The sequence below is a fragment of the Falco cherrug genome, chromosome 5 (assembly GCF_023634085.1).
Source record: "Falco cherrug isolate bFalChe1 chromosome 5, bFalChe1.pri, whole genome shotgun sequence".
NCBI classification, from domain to species: domain Eukaryota; kingdom Metazoa; phylum Chordata; class Aves; order Falconiformes; family Falconidae; genus Falco; species Falco cherrug.
In genome coordinates, this window is record NC_073701.1 from 73,016,801 (window position 1) to 73,037,960 (window position 21,160).

At 36.4% G+C, this 21,160-nt stretch overlaps 1 protein-coding gene across 12 annotated transcripts in view; it reads left to right on the plus strand.

The window, feature by feature from the left end:
• CACNA2D1 (calcium voltage-gated channel auxiliary subunit alpha2delta 1) overlaps nt 1–21,160 on the plus strand; it is a 433,696-nt gene that overhangs the window by 240,262 nt on the left and 172,274 nt on the right. For all 12 annotated transcript variants that reach the window (XR_003561824.2, XM_027811464.2, XM_055712038.1 and 9 more), the window contains exon 6: nt 12,581–12,710. Coding sequence is in view for 11 of the 12 variants with exons in the window: in XM_027811464.2 (XP_027667265.1) it covers nt 12,581–12,710 (130 nt within the window). In the remaining variant the exon portion in view is untranslated. The remainder of the gene's footprint in view (nt 1–12,580; nt 12,711–21,160) is intronic.

Genomic DNA, 21,160 nt, shown 5'->3' on the forward strand with positions numbered 1-21,160 from the left:
GTGATAACTGTACTTGTCAGTGTCCTAAAAAAGATGAGGATGTTCTTAATGCAGAGAATCCTACCTTGAAGGCAAATTTGCACAAAAGAGCAGCGCTTGAAGTCTCCCAATGGAGACTAAGTTTATGCCACATCAAAGATCAGAATTCAGCCCTAAAGCTAGTGATTCACCAATTTAATGGAAAATTTCTTCCTTCAGGACATTTCCTACTAATATCAAATGCAAAAGTGGCAACAATTGCAGTGAATGCAGTGTAATTGTTTATTGGTAAATGAAAGCAGCTCCAAAAACTGAACGTGTTATAGAATGTTCAAGTAGTGATTTTCAGTGAGCTCTTTGTTGCCCAATTGCGGTTAGCAATGTTATACGAGAGTTTTGATGTCACTTTGAAACGTGTGGGTCACATTGAGATTTTTAAGTGGTACAAACCAAAGTGAATGACTAAATTTGATGTTTTCATGTGATTGATTGAAGGTGAAAGTAGGCACATATCAAGAATCCTGAATGGAGTACTTACTAAATCTTATGAAAATATTATATTTAGACTTGATAGCTAAATCACCAAAACCTTTGAGTGATATTTTTCAAGTAAAAAAAAAAAAAAAAAAAAAAAAAGACAGTGGGCTGATAAGTGTATCCTTTGTGGTTCTGATCTACTGCTTACTCATATACCAGCTGAGGTAAATGACCAAATGAACCCTTAATCTAAGTATGGCTGAGATCAGTAAATATCATAATTACAAAATTTTCTTGAATATTCAATTTGTATATGGGGGAAAGGAGGCATTCTGGGAAGTGTATACAATTATCATTAGGTGGTTGGGATATTAATATGTAGGTTTGCTTTCCTCAGATTATATAAAATGCTGCTTTACTCAGAGACGTAGTACCATAACGGCTTTCCTGGAGATGCTTTCAGAGTGGTTTATGATTCTGAATATATCCCCAAACAGGAAATAATCTATGCATTGCCCTGTTTTGGGATTTTCAGGGAGTTGACTGCAGTATAAATGATCTGAAATGCATTTCCTTGCCTGTTCCTGCCCTACCCCTGACTCTGCAAATGAGAGCATTTCTGAACTGCCCAATGCAGTCTGCTTTCCCTGGCCTTTCTGCATACCCATTCTCAACCAGCTCTGTCCCTGTTTTTTGTTTTGTTTTGGTGGGGTTTTTTGGGGTTTTGTTTTGTTTTGTTTTTAGAATAGATGAAAAAAAAGACTGAAGAATACAACCATATCTAATTTCATTTGTAGGTGTTTGTCAGTAAAGGGGATGATCAGTCTGTTCTGTGAAGTATAAGGCTTTCTTACTGTATGTAGTGTTATCCTTTCCTGCAGTGCTCTTCAGTAACATATCGTTTCCAGTACTTGCCGTAAATATGGCAAAGCAGCAGAGCTTTAGAACTGAAGCCTCTCACTTTATGCAAGGTCATTTACGCTGTAGTTCTGCACCTGAGTCATGCCTTCAGTAGGGCTGGGTAGGAAGCAATCTCTGGGGTTTAGTTTCAGAAACATTTCTTGCCCACATGGATGTGAAAGGTCATCTCTGCTTCTGCTTTTGTCTTGTGACTGAAGTCTTTCAGAGGTTTTACTGTTGATATATGAATAGGTGAATTAAAGCTACTTTTGCAGCTGTCTTTATGGTGTATATTGCAAATAACTTTTAAGCCAGTGTGTAACTATATTGTTCAGACCCTAAAACCATTTTTTTTCTTTTTTTTTCCTTCTGGTGTGCTTCTCTTCTTGGGCAGAACAGCCTCCTAAAATTTCTTTCAGTCTCTGTGAATTGTATTCTTCTAATTTACTGCATTGCTAGGATTTCATCACACTAGGATTTTTTTTTTTTAAAAAAGTTACATAGTCTTATGGCAGTTTACTTGAATTATATGGTATTTATTCTGCAGGGAAAGTCTATGGTCCATACATATCCCAGAGGTCAGTGCATGGTTAGTGTTACCTACCACTTTTATCTATCTAGATACATTTGGCATTTAATTAGTGAAAAGCTGCATTATATTTGTGAGCATGAATTAATGAGTGATGCTTGTATAGTGTTTTGAGCCCTGTTAGTGTTAACTCGGAGAATCACAGAAAAAAAGTGGATTAGGATGGCTTCTGAAGGTCATGTAGTCCAACCTTCTTTTCAAAGCAAGGCTTTACAGTTACTAATATTGTTATTGACACAGAAGATGGTAAAAATTAAGAAGAAAGAGCAATGACCAATTAGTATGCTGCAGGATGTACGAAATCTGGTCCTAACCTGTGTGACTGAAGATAAGAATGTGCTGTGAAACAGGATCAGTTGATGGCTTAGCAAAGCATGGCAAAGACAACTGCATGAGACGAAAAAATCAAATTAATTAAATGTTCACATTCCGTTGGTATTATAACTAACTCCCAATGAAGCATTAAGATGATTTAACACTTCTCGTTCTCGAGGGATATGATCTTTAATCAGATATGGGAGTGGTAAAAGGTAGGTAGTGTAATTTATTCAAGAATAGTAGAACAGTTCCTAGTTTGAAATTTAATTGGGTGATGTATGAAAAATCTAAATTATCTAGAGTGCATTTTGGTCTTGAAATTGTAGATGACCAAATATTCTGTGGGACTTTTGTAAACAATGAATATAACAGGTTGGGCTTTTCTGAATTGCTCACAACATTTAAATCTGAGTAAGATATGCTTTTATTCTAATGTGACCCTGTATTCCTAGTGTTGGCTAATGATATCATCTTAATCAGTAAAGCCACTATTAAAGTTGGTACTGACGTAGGCATTTCTTTGCAACACATGATAACCTAAGCGTGGGTAGGAAAATCACTCTTGGTGAACACCTTGGTCCTGAACCCCTGGGTTTTCCCAGGCCATCGCCCCTTATAGAAGAGAACCAAATTTGGATGTTCAAGATGGAGTTACGCATCATGAATCCTGAACTCATGACCAGGATGTACAACCCAGAGGGGTATGGAGAATGTTGTCTGAACCATCAGGAATGGAGGGGATAGAATTATGGACCACTGAAGCTAGTCAGACAAATAACAAGTCCATGGAGGCACATGGGATGGATCCAAGGGTGCTGATGTCATGTAGAGGTAGCTCTCCATCATCCTTGAAACACTGCGGGGATTGGGAGAGGTTCTTGATGACTTGGGGGTGGGGAAGTGTCACATGGATCTTTAGGAAGATAAATTTGTCTTATATGTCTTACATGCTTAAATATTTAAAATACATATTTCATTTTACCTGACTTTGTAGTTAATGATAAATGATTTTTTTTTTTGCCTACTGATGTTACTACAGCAGACTTTACACAGCTTTGTTGTGAAAGTCAGCTGTAGTAATGAGAAAAACCCATAACCTTCAATTATTTTCTGATTATTAAATAAGAAATCAAGGTTTCAACAGATACTAATTCTAACTCACTACAATGTCATGTCGGTTTTAAAAAAGACAAGCTGATTGCACAGGTTTCTAAAAGAAATTGCGTTAACTACTAATACCATTAGGTGACTGATTTTCAGCCTCACCCTGCTGCCTGATCTAACTTCCTTGGCCTTATACTTACAGAACAGTGTCTCTGCCACCTCAAATCAGGGGCACACGTATTGTGGCTTGTTTGCCTTGGGCCTGTGATTGCAAGAAGGTGGTCTCCCTGAGCTCAGTGGGCATTAGCTGCAGGAATAGACTGACTGAGGCAATTTATACTTCTAGTTTTCAAGTAAACATCAAGGAGACGGAGGAATTATCTTGGCTTACAAAGTGGAACAAATTCCATTTGGTAAATCCTGTCGAAATTTGAATTCTTATCTTCAGTTTAAAAGAGTAAAACTGAGCAGGTGTGTAGTTCAGCTCCACTGGGGAAAGTATTAGTTAAACAGGTTTGAATTTTTAATATGATATATTGCCATGTTCTGTCCCATTTGGACCACTAGCCTACCACAGAATTCCTTTAATACTTGATCAGTCATATGGTGACTACCTTTTCTAACTGCATAATTGTTCATCATGTTCTTAAAAACAGGCTGTGTCTTTGTTTTCTACCTGCAGAATTGTATAGAAGTTTCATTTAATGATTTGCAAGCCATAGCTACAAAATACAAGGATAGGTCCTGTGGATATGATTCAAAACTAAAATAGTATCCATCCTTTTAGTGTTTTTTTTTCACAACATGGATAATAAAATATTGGTGGTATCATTAGAAATTCAAAATAGTTGTTGTTATAGTTTTCATTAATTCCTTTATTACTATTTTTAATAGTTTTTTTTAGCTTCTTGCCAAATGATCTCTTATAATTTGGTAATGTTCCTTTTTGTTAAAAATTAAGAAAATATTTTTATTATTTACAAGAAACTATAATTCCCTTACTTATAGATGAAATGTCAACTCTTTCAAACAGGATGATTTCCAGAAGATTGGTATTCTGTTTTGAAACTCTCTCCACCTGAAGAAATAAGGAAAACCCAATCCTTTTCATCCGTTTCTCTAAAATGTAATTCCCTCAAATGCTACAAGACAGCCAGATTTTCATAGAATCGTAGAATAGTTCGGGTTGGAGCGGACCTATAAAGGTCATGTAGTTCGCCCCCCTTGCCATGAGCAGGGGCACCTTCCACTTGATCAGGTCATTCAAAGCCCTGTCCAACCTGACCCTGAATGTTTCCAGGGATGGGGCATGGGCAACCTATGCCAGTGTTTCACCACCCTCATTGTAAACAATGTCTTCCTTATATCTAGTCTGAATCTACTCTTTCATAGTTTAAAACCATTACCTCTTGTCCTAACACTGCAGGCCCTGCTAAAGTCTGTCACCAGGCTTCCAAGTCCTTACATTTGATAAATTAATTACATCAAGGATTCATTTATTCATGAAACCAAACTAATGATTCAGTGAATTTTGTGAATAGGTTGGGATCCAAAGAAGAAGAAAACAGTATTATGTTTAGGATATATAATAATTTTGTGGGTATCTAGAAGTTCTGATCAAAGCTGTGAACCTTCTGACATGGAGGTCAGTCAGATAAATGAATGCATAAAGCGGGTTTCAAACCATCCATGAAAAATAATGTAGTTGTGTATACAGTAGATGGGGACAAGTCTGTAACTAGATGTATAGAAATGGTTTTCAACAAAAGATAGTTTGCATTCATAAAAATGGATTAAGAGGCAAATAAATGCTTTTTAATTAATTTGACTCTATATTTGATACATACTAAAGTAATTCAGTTGGCCGAATGCTGGAAATAACTGCTATAAAAGAAATATTTTTTTAATGTAAATATTCAATCCAGATTTTCATTCATTTTCTTACTGACATACAGTAACCAACTGATATGTTAGAAGCATATGGAAACACTAAAAGCACAACAGCTTGCATGTATTTTAAATAAACAGCCCTTGAGCGTCACACACTGACAGTGGCAAATACAAAACTCTCTCCCTACATCTGAAGCTACCCAGACCCTATATATATGTATTCATATCTTTAAATATACGAACATATTTATATATTTTTGTTAAACATCTCTCTGTTTTCTAACAGATAAAGCAAGCATATTTATGTTCTGAGCCAGCTATATTCTTACTTCATTTATAACTCCTTTGGTTGAATTTTGTCCCTAAGAGTAGACAGAAGGATGTTGCTTAAAAATGTTGTGTAGCCGAATGAAGAGAGAATCTCCCACCAACACACACAGAAACAAAGTAAACTGTTTGCAGTTCTGTCAGAACCATGTAAACACACTTGGCAGTTTTCCCACAGCTGGAAAATCACATCTATTGACAAGGAAATAAAAACAGTTATCAGAAGGCAATGCACTTACGTAATTATCTGAAATGTAATGAATGTGCTATGGCTATTAGAAGTGCTTTCTAGCTGCCCTTTAAAAATTAACTTCTATCTTGTCCTTAGAAAAGCTGTTACCATCCTTTTGCTTGCTGCAGGCATGTTGAGCCGTGCGCTTCAAGCAACGTCTCATTTTACTCTTCCCATCAGGTCCAGCTTTAACTTTTTAATGGGGCCACAGGTAGTGCTGGAGGGGCTTCATACATAGTTCTATTGGATTACTTTCCTTAGGGAAGAAGAAAACCCAGCAAATCAGCAAAATTGATTTTGAGTAAGGAACTGAGCATAGGAAAAATTCTATGCTTATTTTATATATGATATCATTCATTTGTACAGAGTAGATCTGGGAGTAGACTAAAAGAAGCATAGTCAAGTGAGACTCAAATGCTTAAAATTTGACATTCAGAAATTTCAACAGATATTCAGAGATCAACAAAGGGCAAAATGCCAGAGATGAAAATATAAAACTTTTGCATATCTGCAAGGAAAGACAAATGACAGAGCAAGGATTTTGATGCCCCTAAAACCATAACAATTATAATTCCATCTCTGCATTCATTCTCTAAAATGGCTTTGATAGAGACAGCAAAGTTTTATGCAAAACACAGTTCCTAGATACTAGGGCAATGGAAAATACTAGCAACTGATTCCTTCCTATTTTATGCAAGTATGAAAGCAGGCAAGTGACATTGTTTCTTGCTGGATATTGGTTCAGGTATTAAAAGAAAGCTACCTTTTATTCTTTTGTCCTGATGCTGTTGAGCAACTTCAACATTGTTCCTGAAAAGAGTCTGCTTTCAGAAAACAACTGAAGCTTGCTTTAGTTTGGTTGTGGGGGTTTCTTGTGTGTGTTTCACTGATGATATTTTTAAAATTAAAACCAGTTTTCTGATCTTCAGTTTTCAACAGCTGCAAGAAGCAAAATCCATTAAGTTTTATATTTCTGGAAAAAATATTTTTCATTTCTACAGTAAGCAGTGCTTTTCAACTAGATGAAAACTTACTAGCAGAGATACAAAATCTGCTTGTCTTCCTATGGCTATGATGATGACAAGTAACTGAATGCTGTGGAAAGGAGTCAGGATACATTCGGCTGTAGTGAAACAGGCTGCTAAACTGTCCGTGTTTCTTGAAATGACCTTGTTTCATTTTATTTTAATGGCTGTTTGCTTTTCTATACGCATCTGGTAGTGATACTTCTTGGCATAAAGCTGCCATTTACCTCATGTGCATACATTAATTTATGTTCACGAAGCCCTTGAAAGAGAAGTTGCATTATTTCTGCTATATATTTGGCTTACAGAATGACGAAGTAACCTCCAGTTTATTTTAGGTCATGCCAAAAGTGATTTAGCCAAGATCACAAAGAACAGGTACAGAAGCCACTTTACCTGAATTTTAGCTGCTATATCAATTTCCCTTTATTCTGATGGTGAATGGTAGACACATGAAAAAATACTCTATTTATTATTATTAAAAAAAAAAAGCCTTAAAATGCCACAAATGTGAACTGAAAAGAGAAATGGATTTCATCCACCTCACAAGAGAGGGAGATATTGGTCTAGAGATTCATTGCAGAGAAATGAGCGCGTTATTTTGCTGACTGTCAGTGGTAGGTAACAATATAATTTGATAAGTGAAGGCCAGGTTTGAATAGATAGAAAATTAATCTTCAGCCACTGTCCCCTGTGGGATTTCCCCGTGCCAGTATTGATTGCATTTCAGCTACTGACTTGAGAGAGAAATTGGTTGGAGTTGGATATTAATTGTATTCACATGCTTCAAAATATGTGGTTTGCTACTTTCCTGAAAACAAAGTTTAGCTGGGTATTAAAACTGTACCAACCAATGCTGCAATCTGTCAGGCTTTTGATAGAAATAGCAGAGTAAAATACTTAATAATAATAAGCTTTCCCTTTTTAATCTTTTCTTATCTCCCCCCCCCCCCCCCCCATTTACATGTAGGTTACTTGAAATTCATAAATTTGGCAAATGAAAACCAAACAATTTTTATGTTCTACAGTAAGGATTCACTATAAACATTGGATGTGTGAGTCCTGGCACAGCATCAGGCTGGCTGGTCAGGAGGTGGTGATCTAACTGAGTGCCATGCTAATTTGCCTGTAACCCTTGCCTGTCATATGCAGAACGAGTTTAGACATCATCAGATTTAATAGCAAAATTAATCCCATGTGAAGGAAACCATGGAACTTCTAAAGGGTTTTGTTATTTGGTGTGTCTGGGTTTTTTGGGGCACATAGATATATTTTCTCAAAATCAGAGTTGTACATCACAAAATATGCCCGGGAAAACTCAATAACAGTGATGAAAAAGCTTCTATGTTACTTTATGTAGCTCCGGTAGATCTGCTACCCTGCATCAATTAAACTGGAAAGAGTTTTTAAAATTCATATTCTTGTTTTGGTATCATGGAATATTGGTAGGAAGAATAACAGACTGGGTCTTTATCTCGGTAATTTTTTGGTGGGTGCTGTAATAGAAATGTGGGAAGTAGACTTTGTGTTTGAAAGTTTAAGGCATTCAGGTGGATTGTTGTCCCTGTTTCAGCTGGGATAGAGTTAATTTTCTTCTTAGTAGTTAGTACAGTGCTGTATTTTGGCTCTGATGTGAGAACAGTGTTGATAAGGACACTGATGGTTTTGGTTATTGCTGGGTGATGTTTACACTAAATCAAGGACTCTGGTTCCTTGGGCCTGGCCAGCGAGAGGGCTGGAGGGGCACGGGAAATTGGGGTGGGACACAGCCAGGACAGCTGGCCTAAACTGGCCAAAGAGGTATTCCATACCATATGACATCATGCTGAGTATATAAACTGGGGGAAGAAGGAGGAACGGGGGAACATTTGGCATGATGGCGTTTGTCTTCCCAAGTAACTGTTAGGCGTGATGGAGCCCTGCTTCCCTGGGGATGGTTGGACACCTGCCTGCCCATGGGAAGTGGTGAATGAATTCCTTACTCTGCTTTGCTTTCTTTGTGTGCGCAGCTTTTGCTTTACTCTTTTTTTTTTTTCCCCCCACCTTTCCATTTTGCTGCTATTGTTATTGTTAGTATTATTGTTATTATTATTGTTGTTCTTACCTCTTTATTCTGTTTAAATTATTAAATGGTTCTTACCTCAACCCTTGACTTTTGCATTCCTTTTCTGATTCTCCTTTCCATCCCTCTGAGTGAGGGGGAGTGAGCAACTGGCTGTGTGGTGCTTGGTTGTCGGCCAGGGTTAAACCACAATAATTGTTTAAACCCTCTGTTTCAACAAAATTTAATCGGATTTTGGCAGAAGGCGTAAAGCTTCTTCCATGGGATGAGTGATAGGAGAAGCTGAAAGCTAGTATCTATTACTTGGAATGAAATTGAAATACCAAGAAGAAACATGATAACTTTATGTTCGGATGCTTCAGGAATTTCAATCAAAAAATCTAAATATACTGTAGCATGAAAACTTCTGTGGAAGACCTGCTAGAATGGTCCTTTGGGTTCACCCCCTTTCCCTTTTAGCATCTCCGCTCACTTCCAAATATTTCTTGTGGAAGATTACTTGGAGAAATCTTTCAACACCCACTCATTCTGGTGTTTTATTGTAATAATGTGGCTTGATGGTCCCAGGTTTTTTTCTGAGGTGTTCTATGAAAGCATTGAGAGTTTGTAGTCATTGGTACTAATTTCAGGAATAAGAGTGTTAGGGTTTTTCTAAATCAAATGGCTTTCAAGCGAGGGAGAAATATTCTCATGTGAAGGATTGTTGAGATTGCATTTCCAGAATTAGACAAACTCATTATTTTGAGCAGCATGAAGCCAAGAAGTAACTTATGAAAAGAACTCCAGAATTTGCTTAATGTATAGCATTCCAGTTCTGGAGGTGAAAAAATCCTGTGTGATTAAGTAGAAAAAACAAAAAACCCCAAAACAAACAAACAAAAAAACCAAAACCCACTAAAAACCTATGTTAAAATTGAGCCAAATTACATTATCTGAAGCTATCATAATGTCATGTCATTTCAAATCATAGAATGCATAAACTATTACTGATCTTGGCTCCAGTTTGCACACTTCAAAGTAAGTTATAATGGTTTGTGGTGCACTGACCTTGGCTGAATGCCAGGTGCTCACCAAGCCACTCTATCACTCCCCTCCCTCGCACAACAGGAAGGAGAAAATAAGATGATAAAAGACTCATGGGTCAAGATAATGGCAGTTTTATAAGAAAAAGCAAAGGTCACACCCAGAAGCAAAGGAAAATGGAAAGATTTATTTCTCTACTTCCCGTCAGCAGGCAATGTCCAGCTGCTTCCTGGGAAGCAAGACCTCAGTACATGTGATTGCTCTGGAAGACAGATGCCATAATAAGCAAATACCCTCCCTCCCTTTTCCCTTTCTCCTAGCTTATATTGCTGAGCATGACATCATATGGTATGGAATAACTCTTTGTTCAGTTTGGGTCAGTTGCACTGTCTGTGTCCCCTCCCAGCCTCTTGCCCACCGCCAGCCTACTGCCCTTTGGTGCGGGGGTTTGGAGAGGCAGTCTTGATGCTGTGGGAGCCCCGCTCAGCGGTAGCCAAAACGCTGGTGTGTTAGCACCACCTTTCTAGCTACAAATAAAAGCACAGCACTATGAGGTCTGCTACGGGGCTCAGCCAGACCCAATATGTGATTTTACTGTCTGGCAGATTTAAGAGAGTGGCACACTGAATCAAAGTATTTCGAACTGCATTGTACAAGTATTTCCTGCTTTTCTAATTCACATTACAAAACTGAAATGTTACTGTCTTAGAAGCATCTAAATGCAAATGTAACATATTCAGAAGACCTCTGGCAACCTCCAGAAACAGAGGTTGTTGTGTCCACTAGAACTATTAATGAAAACAATACCATACACGTGAAAATAAAAGGCAACATGTGATCCTAGGTATTCCAAGGAAAATAATGTTTTTATATAATATACACATTTTATTTAGATTATTTAATGCCACAATATACCTGGACTTTAACTAGTAACAGATTGCTTAAAGAAAAGAGACCATCCCTTACTTTGAGTACTGTTAGGCTTTCCCTTTTGTCTTATCCACCAGAGTGGGGTTAAGTACCTGGTAACAAGTTTAACTTTTTGGCATAAGATATAGTAGCTATGCTGCATAAAACCAGTCAAAAGTAGTACTGACCTTTTTTTAATTCCAGGTTTAATAGACTTGTATTGTGAGATCATCTCACCCAATTCTAGAGAGCTGTGTTGCAGGTTTCTATATCTAGATGCCCAAGGGCTACCTTTATAGTCAATGTAAAGTAAGAAGTTCTTCTAGGGCATGGTTCATGTTATGCAAAAATAGGTGTCTAATTGAGATGAGATGAATCGCATTCTAACAATGCCCATTTCTCTACATTGACTATGAAGGCAGCCTAGGGTGATGAGCTCAACACTGCTATGTTGTTGAAATCAATGGATGTCACTGGTTAGATGAGTTTTGCCTTTCGTGTTTCCAAAGGAAACCACCTCCTCAAACCCCATCTGAGACTGCTGCTTACTTCAGGCAACATTTGAACCTACATTTAGTATGACATTTGTTTGTAACCCTGTGATGATGCAGATGAGGAAACATAATGGTTTAATTAGATTACTTTGTGGGTAAGGTAAAATTTAGCTGTCTATACTTTGACAGGGGGTAGTAGACACAGTGGTAGTGTATAAAGAATAACCTCAGCACACGCTGCTTGATTGACAGAAGCAGGTGTTTCTTTGTCAGCACTATTTTTCAAGCATAGCACACTTTCAAAAACTGGTGACTATAGTATTAAAAATAGCTTATAATTACTTACGGTTGCTGGCCTGAGTAATCATTTTGTATCATGGTTGATTCAGTATTGATTTAAGTGGCAGTCTGTTCATGTCTCCTATTCCAGCTGCAGCTGAGCCAATTAAAGACATTACCACCTCCCCTTTGGTCTTTACCACCTCCTTGGTTTCCACACTTCATGCAGTTTTTGTAGCTAGTTAGAAATAGCCTTCACTTTTCAAAATTTTAAAAAAACCAGTCCAAATGACTAAGTGAATTGGAAGGAATCAAGAAACTGGGGTGCAGACAGGTGAGAAAGGATGGGAACCCAAGACAGGCATGTGGTGGTGAGCACCTGGGTATTTTGGAACCTTTTTGCCCAGACAGCTATAGCCAGGGGAGTACGTGAGATTTCATCAAGACTTATTATTAAAATAAGCAAACGAACAAAACCTGTTTCAATCAGCAGTCCTAAGAAGACTTAATTTCCCTTCTTTGTCTGGGTGTGCACACTGTTTCTCAAAACCATATTTATGAAATGTGTATTAGTGGCATCATTTCAATATTTGTGATTTACTATATAATCTACTGAAGGAAATAATGAGAGATACAGCATCTATATTTAAGATTCAGTACAAATTATTATAAGTAATAAAAGGTGATGTATTTGTTTTGTATTATGGGTGTAAAGATTTCATGCACTTAGGAAATTCAGTTGTGTAAGGTGTTAGGGTGTTACTTTTGCAGCTCTTCATTTCACTAAGTTGCATTGGGTAAGTTATAACTTAAAGTATACACAAATGTTTCTGGACTTGGAGCAGATGAGTGTGTTAATACACAAATGCAAAACAGTTACAGAAGAAAGGCTATGAGTCTTTTATGTAAATAGAGGCAAATGCTAGCATACTTTGTAATATTTTGCTCTTTACATGTCTTTCTTTTGAAAAGCCTGAAAAGAATGACACTGAATCTGGCAGCCAGAGAATCAGACCAGTATTTGAAGAAGATCCTGTTTTCCGACGGCAAACATCTTACCAGCATGCAGCTGTCCACATACCAACAGATATTTATGAAGGCTGTAAGTAGCATTTGAACAAAGTTATTTTATTTTAATGCTAAGCTTATTATTTATGCCCCATTCTTAAAAACAAGCAACCTCTAAAAGTATTTTCTTCTCCATTTTCAGTACCGATTTGCTGTTATTGTCTTTTTTCTTCTATCAATAGTACTTTGGAGATGTGTCGTTAGGCATATGATTAATCTTATGAATTAGTAGGAGCCATAGTTAAAAGAGATCCATTAGGATTGGATCTGAGTTTCAGAAACGGAACTGGAGGTGAAACAAAACTCTTTAACATATCCTAATTTTCTTATCCATTCTTTCTTTATGGTGTGTTCTCATTTAGTACAAACAATTCTATATTCTGTACTCTTCTTTACATGGTTTTGTCCTCAGGCAGAGATAAGTAATGAAAACATTTCTGAGTATCCCAAAAGCATATACAGTTCAGGCAAATCACATGCTGTGTGAGATGGTAGTACTTATATTGCATGCAGTGTGTTTCTAGAATTGCAGTAACAGACTACCTGAGAATTTCAATAAATTCTTTCAAAACTGTAAAAAATTACATATATATATGCATATACAGTTGAGGATTCTTTGTTTGTATTTCAAAATTAAGTATTTAAATTATCTTTCAAGATCAAAATAATTTCCCTTTTCTGTGCTTGTCATCAAGAAGAAATCATTATCCAATAAAAAGACATTTCAGCATTTAAAATGGCTGCACATTTTATTAAAAAGGGGAGGAAAATTAAATAAGATCCATATTGGTTTTATGTTTTATTTAGGGTCCTAATTTCAAGTCTTTCCCGTCTTTCAAAATCTCATCAAGAAGAGAGAGACCCTAATGTGACCTAAGGTCTTTAAAATTCATGGCCACAGTTGTGTGCAGCTTATATAAATGACAGAGGGATGAAAATGGAAATGTCAGTATGATGAGGGAAAGAATCATAGTAGCTCGTAATCTTATATGGTGTGCTTGACTGACAGACCTAGAGGATTATTCTGTGATTCTTGCTTAATAAGTGGTAAAGAGCACCTTAATTGCAGGATTACAGGGAAAAGACAGGCCATTTCCTTTGGTTTTGTTTTAAGAGGATTGATACTTCGCTGTTAAAATGTTATAATAACCTACCTCCAATTATTAGGATATTTGTAAACACCATGTGAACTTTGCTATAACATTGTCATCATAACAGTATGTAAAATGTTGTGTTGAATTGAATGTTTTAGATGGTATCTCTAAGGATACTTACTTCCCTTAAAAATGCATGCTAGGTAATGTTACTGTATGGTCCAGTAACCTAAAAATGAAAACAGGCTGTAACTTCCATAGGAAAGGTACAACTTTAGTTTCTAATGAAATGACAATAACAGGCAGAAATGTACTTTTTTTGATAGGGGTAACTGCATGTGCAAGATATGTGGTTTGTGAGAAATTAATGGTTCCTTGGGTCTGGCTATCATGTCAGTTACCAGAGATGTGGAAACCTAAAAAATGACCGGGAAGACTAATTCTGTGTTAGCAAAATCACCTTGTTGAGTAGCTGGGTAACTTGGTTACAGATGAAGTTTTCAGAGTTAACAGCCTGAGAATACCTAAATCCCACATATTTCATATCAATAAACACAAAACTGTCACTGGGGTTTATTTACGGTAACAAAGTTCACGTGTCATCTGAGACAAGGTGATCAACTGGCGTGTAGTCATTCACCACCAGATTTCCAAAACTAGAGTTTAATTTTCTTTTCACAAGCAATATTATTCTCAGGCAATTTTTATAACCCTAGAAAGACTGATAAAGTATCTTGAACACTGTTGTCATTTTTCTTCTTGTTCGCATGAGCTAACCTGCCATTTCTTGATAGAGGTTTCTGTGCCCGCTATAGCAGGGAACAGCTGTACACTTGGAAAATAGTTTGTAATAAATCTGCAATTCCCTGTCTACATCACAGTCCGATAGTGAACATTTACAAAACAGATATTACAACAAATCCTTCTGAGAAACAGTGGATGAGACACAGTTTACAACTTTTATTGCTTGGAAGCCAATTTTTGGGGGGCTGAATAACACCTTGGAAAGCAGATTTCATTTTTTCCTCCCTTATTGTATATGTCTTGTAGGATGCCAAGAGAAACAAAGAATTGCTCTTTGGATCTCACAGAACAGGTTTTCAATGACTTGCCTACGCTTCCTTGTGATAGGTTTTCTGTTCAATTGCCTCTTACAGTAGTAGGTTGCTGTCTTTAGGGGAGAGGGACAATTACAGGTAAAGCCACGTGCATTCCTAAATCTGGATTTTCACTTGGATCTGTTGATCACACTTCGTCATGTTAATGATTTTTTTTTTTTTTTTCTGTATGGAGCTGGGAATTTGAGAATCACTGATTCTTAAGCAATATGTTATGTGTTAAAATCTTTCTTCCCTATTCGGGTTTAATTTTTATTGCAGTTATTATTTGTGATTTTAAAAATATGATTCAAATATTGAATTTGTCATAAGAAATTCTGAATGTGTGGATACATTCCCTATTTAGCCCTTTGAAACTTGTTTAGCCAGTAATTCTCCAGTGGTGCACCACCTATTTAAACCTGAGAAACTAGTATGTGCTATAAAATAATATTATTTGGCTTCCTATATATAGTAGTGATTTGCTTATTTAGAAATATAGTGATGAGCTTCTTGGGAAGTAGTCCCCTTTATTTCAGTATAGAAATGCATGGTACATCATTACAAAATATCCATGCACTATATCCAGGTTATTACTTTGTGGCTTATTTAACTGCAGAAAGAAATATTAGAGAAATTATGCTTGCTTTTCCCTCTATCTGGTGCCAAAACCTAAGGGGAAAGTCTAGGGAATTAATTTATTTACCTGTTTGAGGATTACAGTCCCACCACAGGAGAGGCAATCCCAATAAAATAGACTCGAATCATGGTTTCAATTCAGTATTTTTCAAGAGTTTCATTTAGGTTTTGAAATAAAATCAGCCTGCTGGGGAAAACAGAAAAGACCCTCAGGCTGTCTTTCTGCCACATGCACTGGGAATTTGTCATTCATCTCCTGTTAGTAATAACGGAAATCTTATTTCTAAATCCCTGTTAAAACTGTAACCTGCTTATCCCTAAGCAGAATATGGGAACTGTGGGCTACAAGTAAGAGGAAAACCTCAGCACAAGGCAAGTGAGGTTAATTTGTCTAGTGGATACCATCACACATTGCCCTTGCTTTTGAGATGCATAATGTACCATCTGCTGCAATGGTTGCTCTAGGTTTCAGTCTGTATTGGTGTTACAGCTTTATGAAAGGTGTTAAGCAAAGCACACAAACAAGGATTGCTTTTTTGTGTGTGTAGTTACACCTGCTTTACTTCCTCTAAATCAGAAATTGAAATGCTGCTTCCACATGTCACTACTTGATTAGGATTGAAGAGTTAATTAAAGTGTCAAGTTCACAGTAATGCATCTTGAACATGATGACATCACTTTAAATATGTTTGGACAACTACTAGCAAGAAAAAAGGCTTCCCCTGCTCAGAACCCATTAAAACAGTCATAACTAGAGTTACAATTAATTGATGGTTCTTTTAGCTTAATAATCATTAAATATGCATACTCTTTGTTCATACCCTCCTTTTATTGGGATGGCAGTCAAAATTTTGCTGCTCTTTAAAATCTTCAAAGATGTATATTATTTTTTTGATAGCAAGTTTGTTAGTGGACATCAATTTTACCTGCAGTAATACATCATATATGGAAATATTCAGTTATTGATATTTTGACATAATCGTGCTTAGTACTAGGGGGCAGTCAAAACATTTATGAATAACTTGAAAAATTCTGCTTTCATACTATAGTGATCTTTATCTTCATTGGAATATTATCAGTTTAACTAGAATTTTTGTACTATTGAACAATATCTGCATATCTTTGGTATCTCAAAGGTATACAGGCTTGAAAAGAAAAAATATTCTTTGGGAAGAAACTAGAAATGCTGGGAAATTAAACTATGGCAGCAAGAATATTCCCTCTCAAAAAAACCCATAAAACCCAAACAACTCCAAACAAAATTGTGAAAAAGTGCATTGTCATTTATTCTTGGAAGTTCTTACATGTAGATAATAAATGAGATTTATTCAGGAATCAAGGTATAAGTAAAGTGTTGTGTAAATATTTTGGCATGCTACATCAGCATTCCTTAAATGACTAAAGGAACAATAAATTTTTTGTGGTTTTTTTAATGTTTGGGTTTTTTATATTTTTAGTTTAAACTGCAAAAACAGACAGGCAAGACAGTTTTATTAATTAAATTGCTTTGTTTGAAATATGTTAAAATTAATGTTATTGATATATTTTGGTTACAGCTGAGAAACAAGGTATTCAGAACTGCTTTTCTCATGGTTTCTTCTAAGGGATAAACTAATTGTGCAGGTTTACTACAGCTGGGATTGAAAAATGATTGCTTCAAGTCTGATTTTGTGTGTGTGTTCATACCTTCTAAATCTGGAAATAGAAATTGGATTATATTGCTCTGTATGTCTCATGCAGATGGTATATGAGATGACTGCTTCTTCTAATTTTTTTAAATAATATTTTCCATTATTTTAATTGGTGAGTTATTTGTGAAAACAATGTAATGAGTGAAGTGGACCTTTAAATGAATTTTCAGTGTCATCCTGTTGTAAATACCAAACACTATGGCTTGGGGTAAGTATAAAGCAAATGTTAGTTGCTGTTAAGTCCCTAAGTACTGCCTGGTTAGTTCAATATTAAATCTGGAAGGAAAACACTGATGCAGAAGCTTAAGCAAAGAACTCTAGGGTTAGTATTGCTTTTTATATTCTGACAGTTATGATTTTCTTTTCCCCCAAGTGGCTTACTGAAGCTCACTGAATTAAGATCTTTTTAAAGAAGCAGCAAAAATAAATGGCTTTTCTAACATGATGAAAAAGTTTGTTTCTGTCAGAATTCAGGAGGCCAAACAACTTGAACGGTATCTTGCATCATGAGGAGGTACTTGTATTTTGGTGCTGTGATTACGTTAGTTTTATTGGATGGGTGGTCTAGTGTATTTGCCTGCCACCTAGTTTAGCATGACTTTTGTCTTAAATTATCAAAATTTAAGATCATAAGGTAGGATAAGGAAAGGCTGGCTGTCCTGAAAGACAAGGAGAATTGTCAAGAAATTGGTTAGGTACTTGCTATTTTGAAGGTACCAGTTGTAGTAGGATTTATCAATGTAGATTTAAAGCAATCTGCCTGATAATGATGCATCACCAAAATATTACAATACCATATTCTCAATCTGAATATTTGCAAATATATTTAGGCCTGGAAAGTTTATACAAGACTAACAGATCATTAAATGTAACATAATGTTCTTAATATGAAAAGAAGTAGCGGCACATCTGAAATAAAATGTATTTATGTTGTAATTCTAGGTACTCTTCCAGACTTTGTCTTACCTTAATAATTTTGAGTTCAATTTTCAAATGTTTCTGTAAAAATAAAATAGCAGAATTCCCATTTTCAGAAGTAAATTTGGAACTTAAATGCCATAGAATTTCATAGAGATGAAGTTTTCTAAACATTAATTTCTACTGAAAGTGTGTCTTTTGTAATATTATAACCCTAAACTTAGAGAAGTTTATTTGAAATTAATCAAGGGTTTGCCATTTAAAAGCAATATGAGGGATTTTATTTCTTATTTGGTATCTATTAGCTGGGTTAAAAGCTGGCTGAACAGCAGAGCCCAAAGAGTGGTGGGGAATGGAGTTACATCCTGCTGGCGGCCAGTCACAAGTGGTGTTCCTCAGGGCTCTGTGCTGGGGCCAGCCCTGTCTGGTGTCTTTATTGATGATCTGGGCAAGGGGACTGAGTGCACCCTCAGTCAGTTTGCAGGTGACACAGAGCTGGGGAAAGTGTTGACCTGCTGGAGGGCAGGAGGCTCTGCAGAGGGGTCTGGACAGGCTGGAGCAATGGGCTGAGGCCAGTTGTAGGAGGTTCAACAAGGCTGATTATCATTATCATGCAGCATAGTTGCCTTTCACTACAGATTTCTTGAACATCAAATGTGTTGTGTATCCAGTGTTATTTTGGACATCATAGCAGGTCCTGAGATTCCAGCATCTGTTAGGCGGCTTGACTGAATAAGTGTTCAGTTGTGCAAACTGCCAAAATATGTTCTGGAGGCCAGATGATTACTGCTGCTCTCAGATTCCTTTCCATTCCTTCTGCAATATTTTCTCTCTAATGCACAGCTTGGAATAACAATTAGTGTTGAATCCTCTTGTACCAAGAGGGGAAAGTTGGCTGTACAGTAATATTGGCGATCTGGTAAAAATAGCTAATGGTGGCATTTGCATTTTGCAATGCAAACTGCAAAGCAGAACACTGAATATTGGTAGATCTTTATTAGTGGACATGTTAAAGAAGAAGATGACAATGTTAACAAAGATCTTGAAATACTGATTGATGCTGGGGGGTGGAATTCTCCCTATAAGGAAGCCAATGCAAGGATTCTTTATGTTACAGACTTGGCTTAGCTCTGCAAAATAGGTTGATACGGGGTGTATGCATTGTCCGAGCCTTAAATTAGTCCTCATGGAAGGGAAAAAGCCACTTCAATCCTTTGTTCAGCTACATCACCTAAAAGCCTCTGTCAATGCCAGGGATGGTGATTGTGTTCTCAAACCTGCTCTGCAGTAAGGGAAGAGCATCAGAAAGTTACTCAAGTTTTCTATCAGTGTAAATTCACAGCACATATAAGTCTTTTAGGATTTATAGGAATTTCTGTATAATCACTTTTTCAAAAATGTTTCCAGACAACTCTGAGGGAGTGTGAGAAGAAATATTTGTTACATTTGCAAACTCAAAATGAAAATAAAGGTTTAAATGTTTTTCGGTATGCCAAGTAGATATGATGAGTTGACTACTAGCAAAAATGTGCTAAATTGCTTGAAGTAATTAACGTCGTACAAGAAAATACCAATTTGTGTGAAGCATTTCATGGGAAAACAGTAAAAAGATTTCTGTATAAAGGAGCTTAAAACCTGCTTCAAATGGAAGTGTGAGGGTTTTGGGAGTGTTCCTTGGTTACTCTGAGTGCCTGTCAATTCTTTTTTCCTCTCTTCTCAAACAAGTTTCCCTTCCTTTTTTACACTCAGTTATTTTCAGTATTCTGAGATGTGAGGTAAGGAAAGAGGAAGGAGAGGAGAAGGGAAGAACTCTGGCCTACCACCTTTTTTTGTTCTTTCTCTGTTCTCACACAAGCTGCCAACTATGCTCTGAGCTGTGGTCACCCTCTGTGACCCTGTGCAGAGCTGTAGAAGAGCTAAAGTGACTGTGCAGGCAATGTCTGCCTCTACCCCAGTGTCCCTGCAGTATCCACTGGTGCTGTCTGGGCTGAACGTGCACATGCATAGCGCAAACTTGTACATATCCTTAAGGATGAGGACAAGATGTTTTAAACTCATTAATATATTGTAAGATGCATAAAATAACAAAAATACATTACTAAGTGCCTTGATGCATGCATAGATAAAACTTCTATACATACAGAAATAATATATTAGAATAAGAAGAGTTTATATCTATGAGGAAGAAAACTAAAAATAGTATCTTTGTACTGTGATTTTTTTGTTGTTGTTGTTGTTCTTCTGGAAATGTGAAATATTTCCTATAGAACCATCTCTCTGCTCATTAAGATTTTTAGAAATGTCTTGGTGGTTTGTTTTGGTCTTAATATTGAAACAGTTTAATACACTTATTATCAACATAGTGCTGATTTTCCCCTGGAAAGAAATCCAGTTTTCAGCTTTGCAGTATAAAAAATGTTTAAATTTGTAAAACTCTTTACTAGATAGTTCGTCCTCACATTTCAGAAGTCTTGTATTTCCAACCTGTGATACCATAGCTGCAAATTTTGCTCTGTTGATGGCAGCCTAGCTATGAGTTAAAAATTATATCCCTGGTTTATTGGACTTTACCAGACTTACATGATGAATCCTTATAATCCCATACTCTAAAAACATTTCATTCATTTGATTCTTTCAGAACAAAATGAAATAAAGCTGTTATAGATATGCAGGAGATAAAATTTAAGATTCACAGTATTTAGTTCTGAAAAATACTAACCATGGTGAATAATACATTAAAAAAGGAAAGTTAATAAATATGGATACTATTTGAAATATCCCTATTGATAAATTTAGCTGTGGTGTTTACTAAGACACTGCAGCAGTGGATGAATGGATGGGAATATATCTTCTCTACTATAATTTTAGCATCTGCATTACCATATTATCCAGCATTGTAGTTGTTATTACTGTTAAAGGAGCATCACCTTCCCAAATTATATGCTTAGTTTTGGTTTTGAAGTGAGGAAGACAGATAATGAAAGGAAAGACTGGGAACAATTATGTAGTCATATGTGGGTTTGGATATCCCTAGAGAATGGCTTT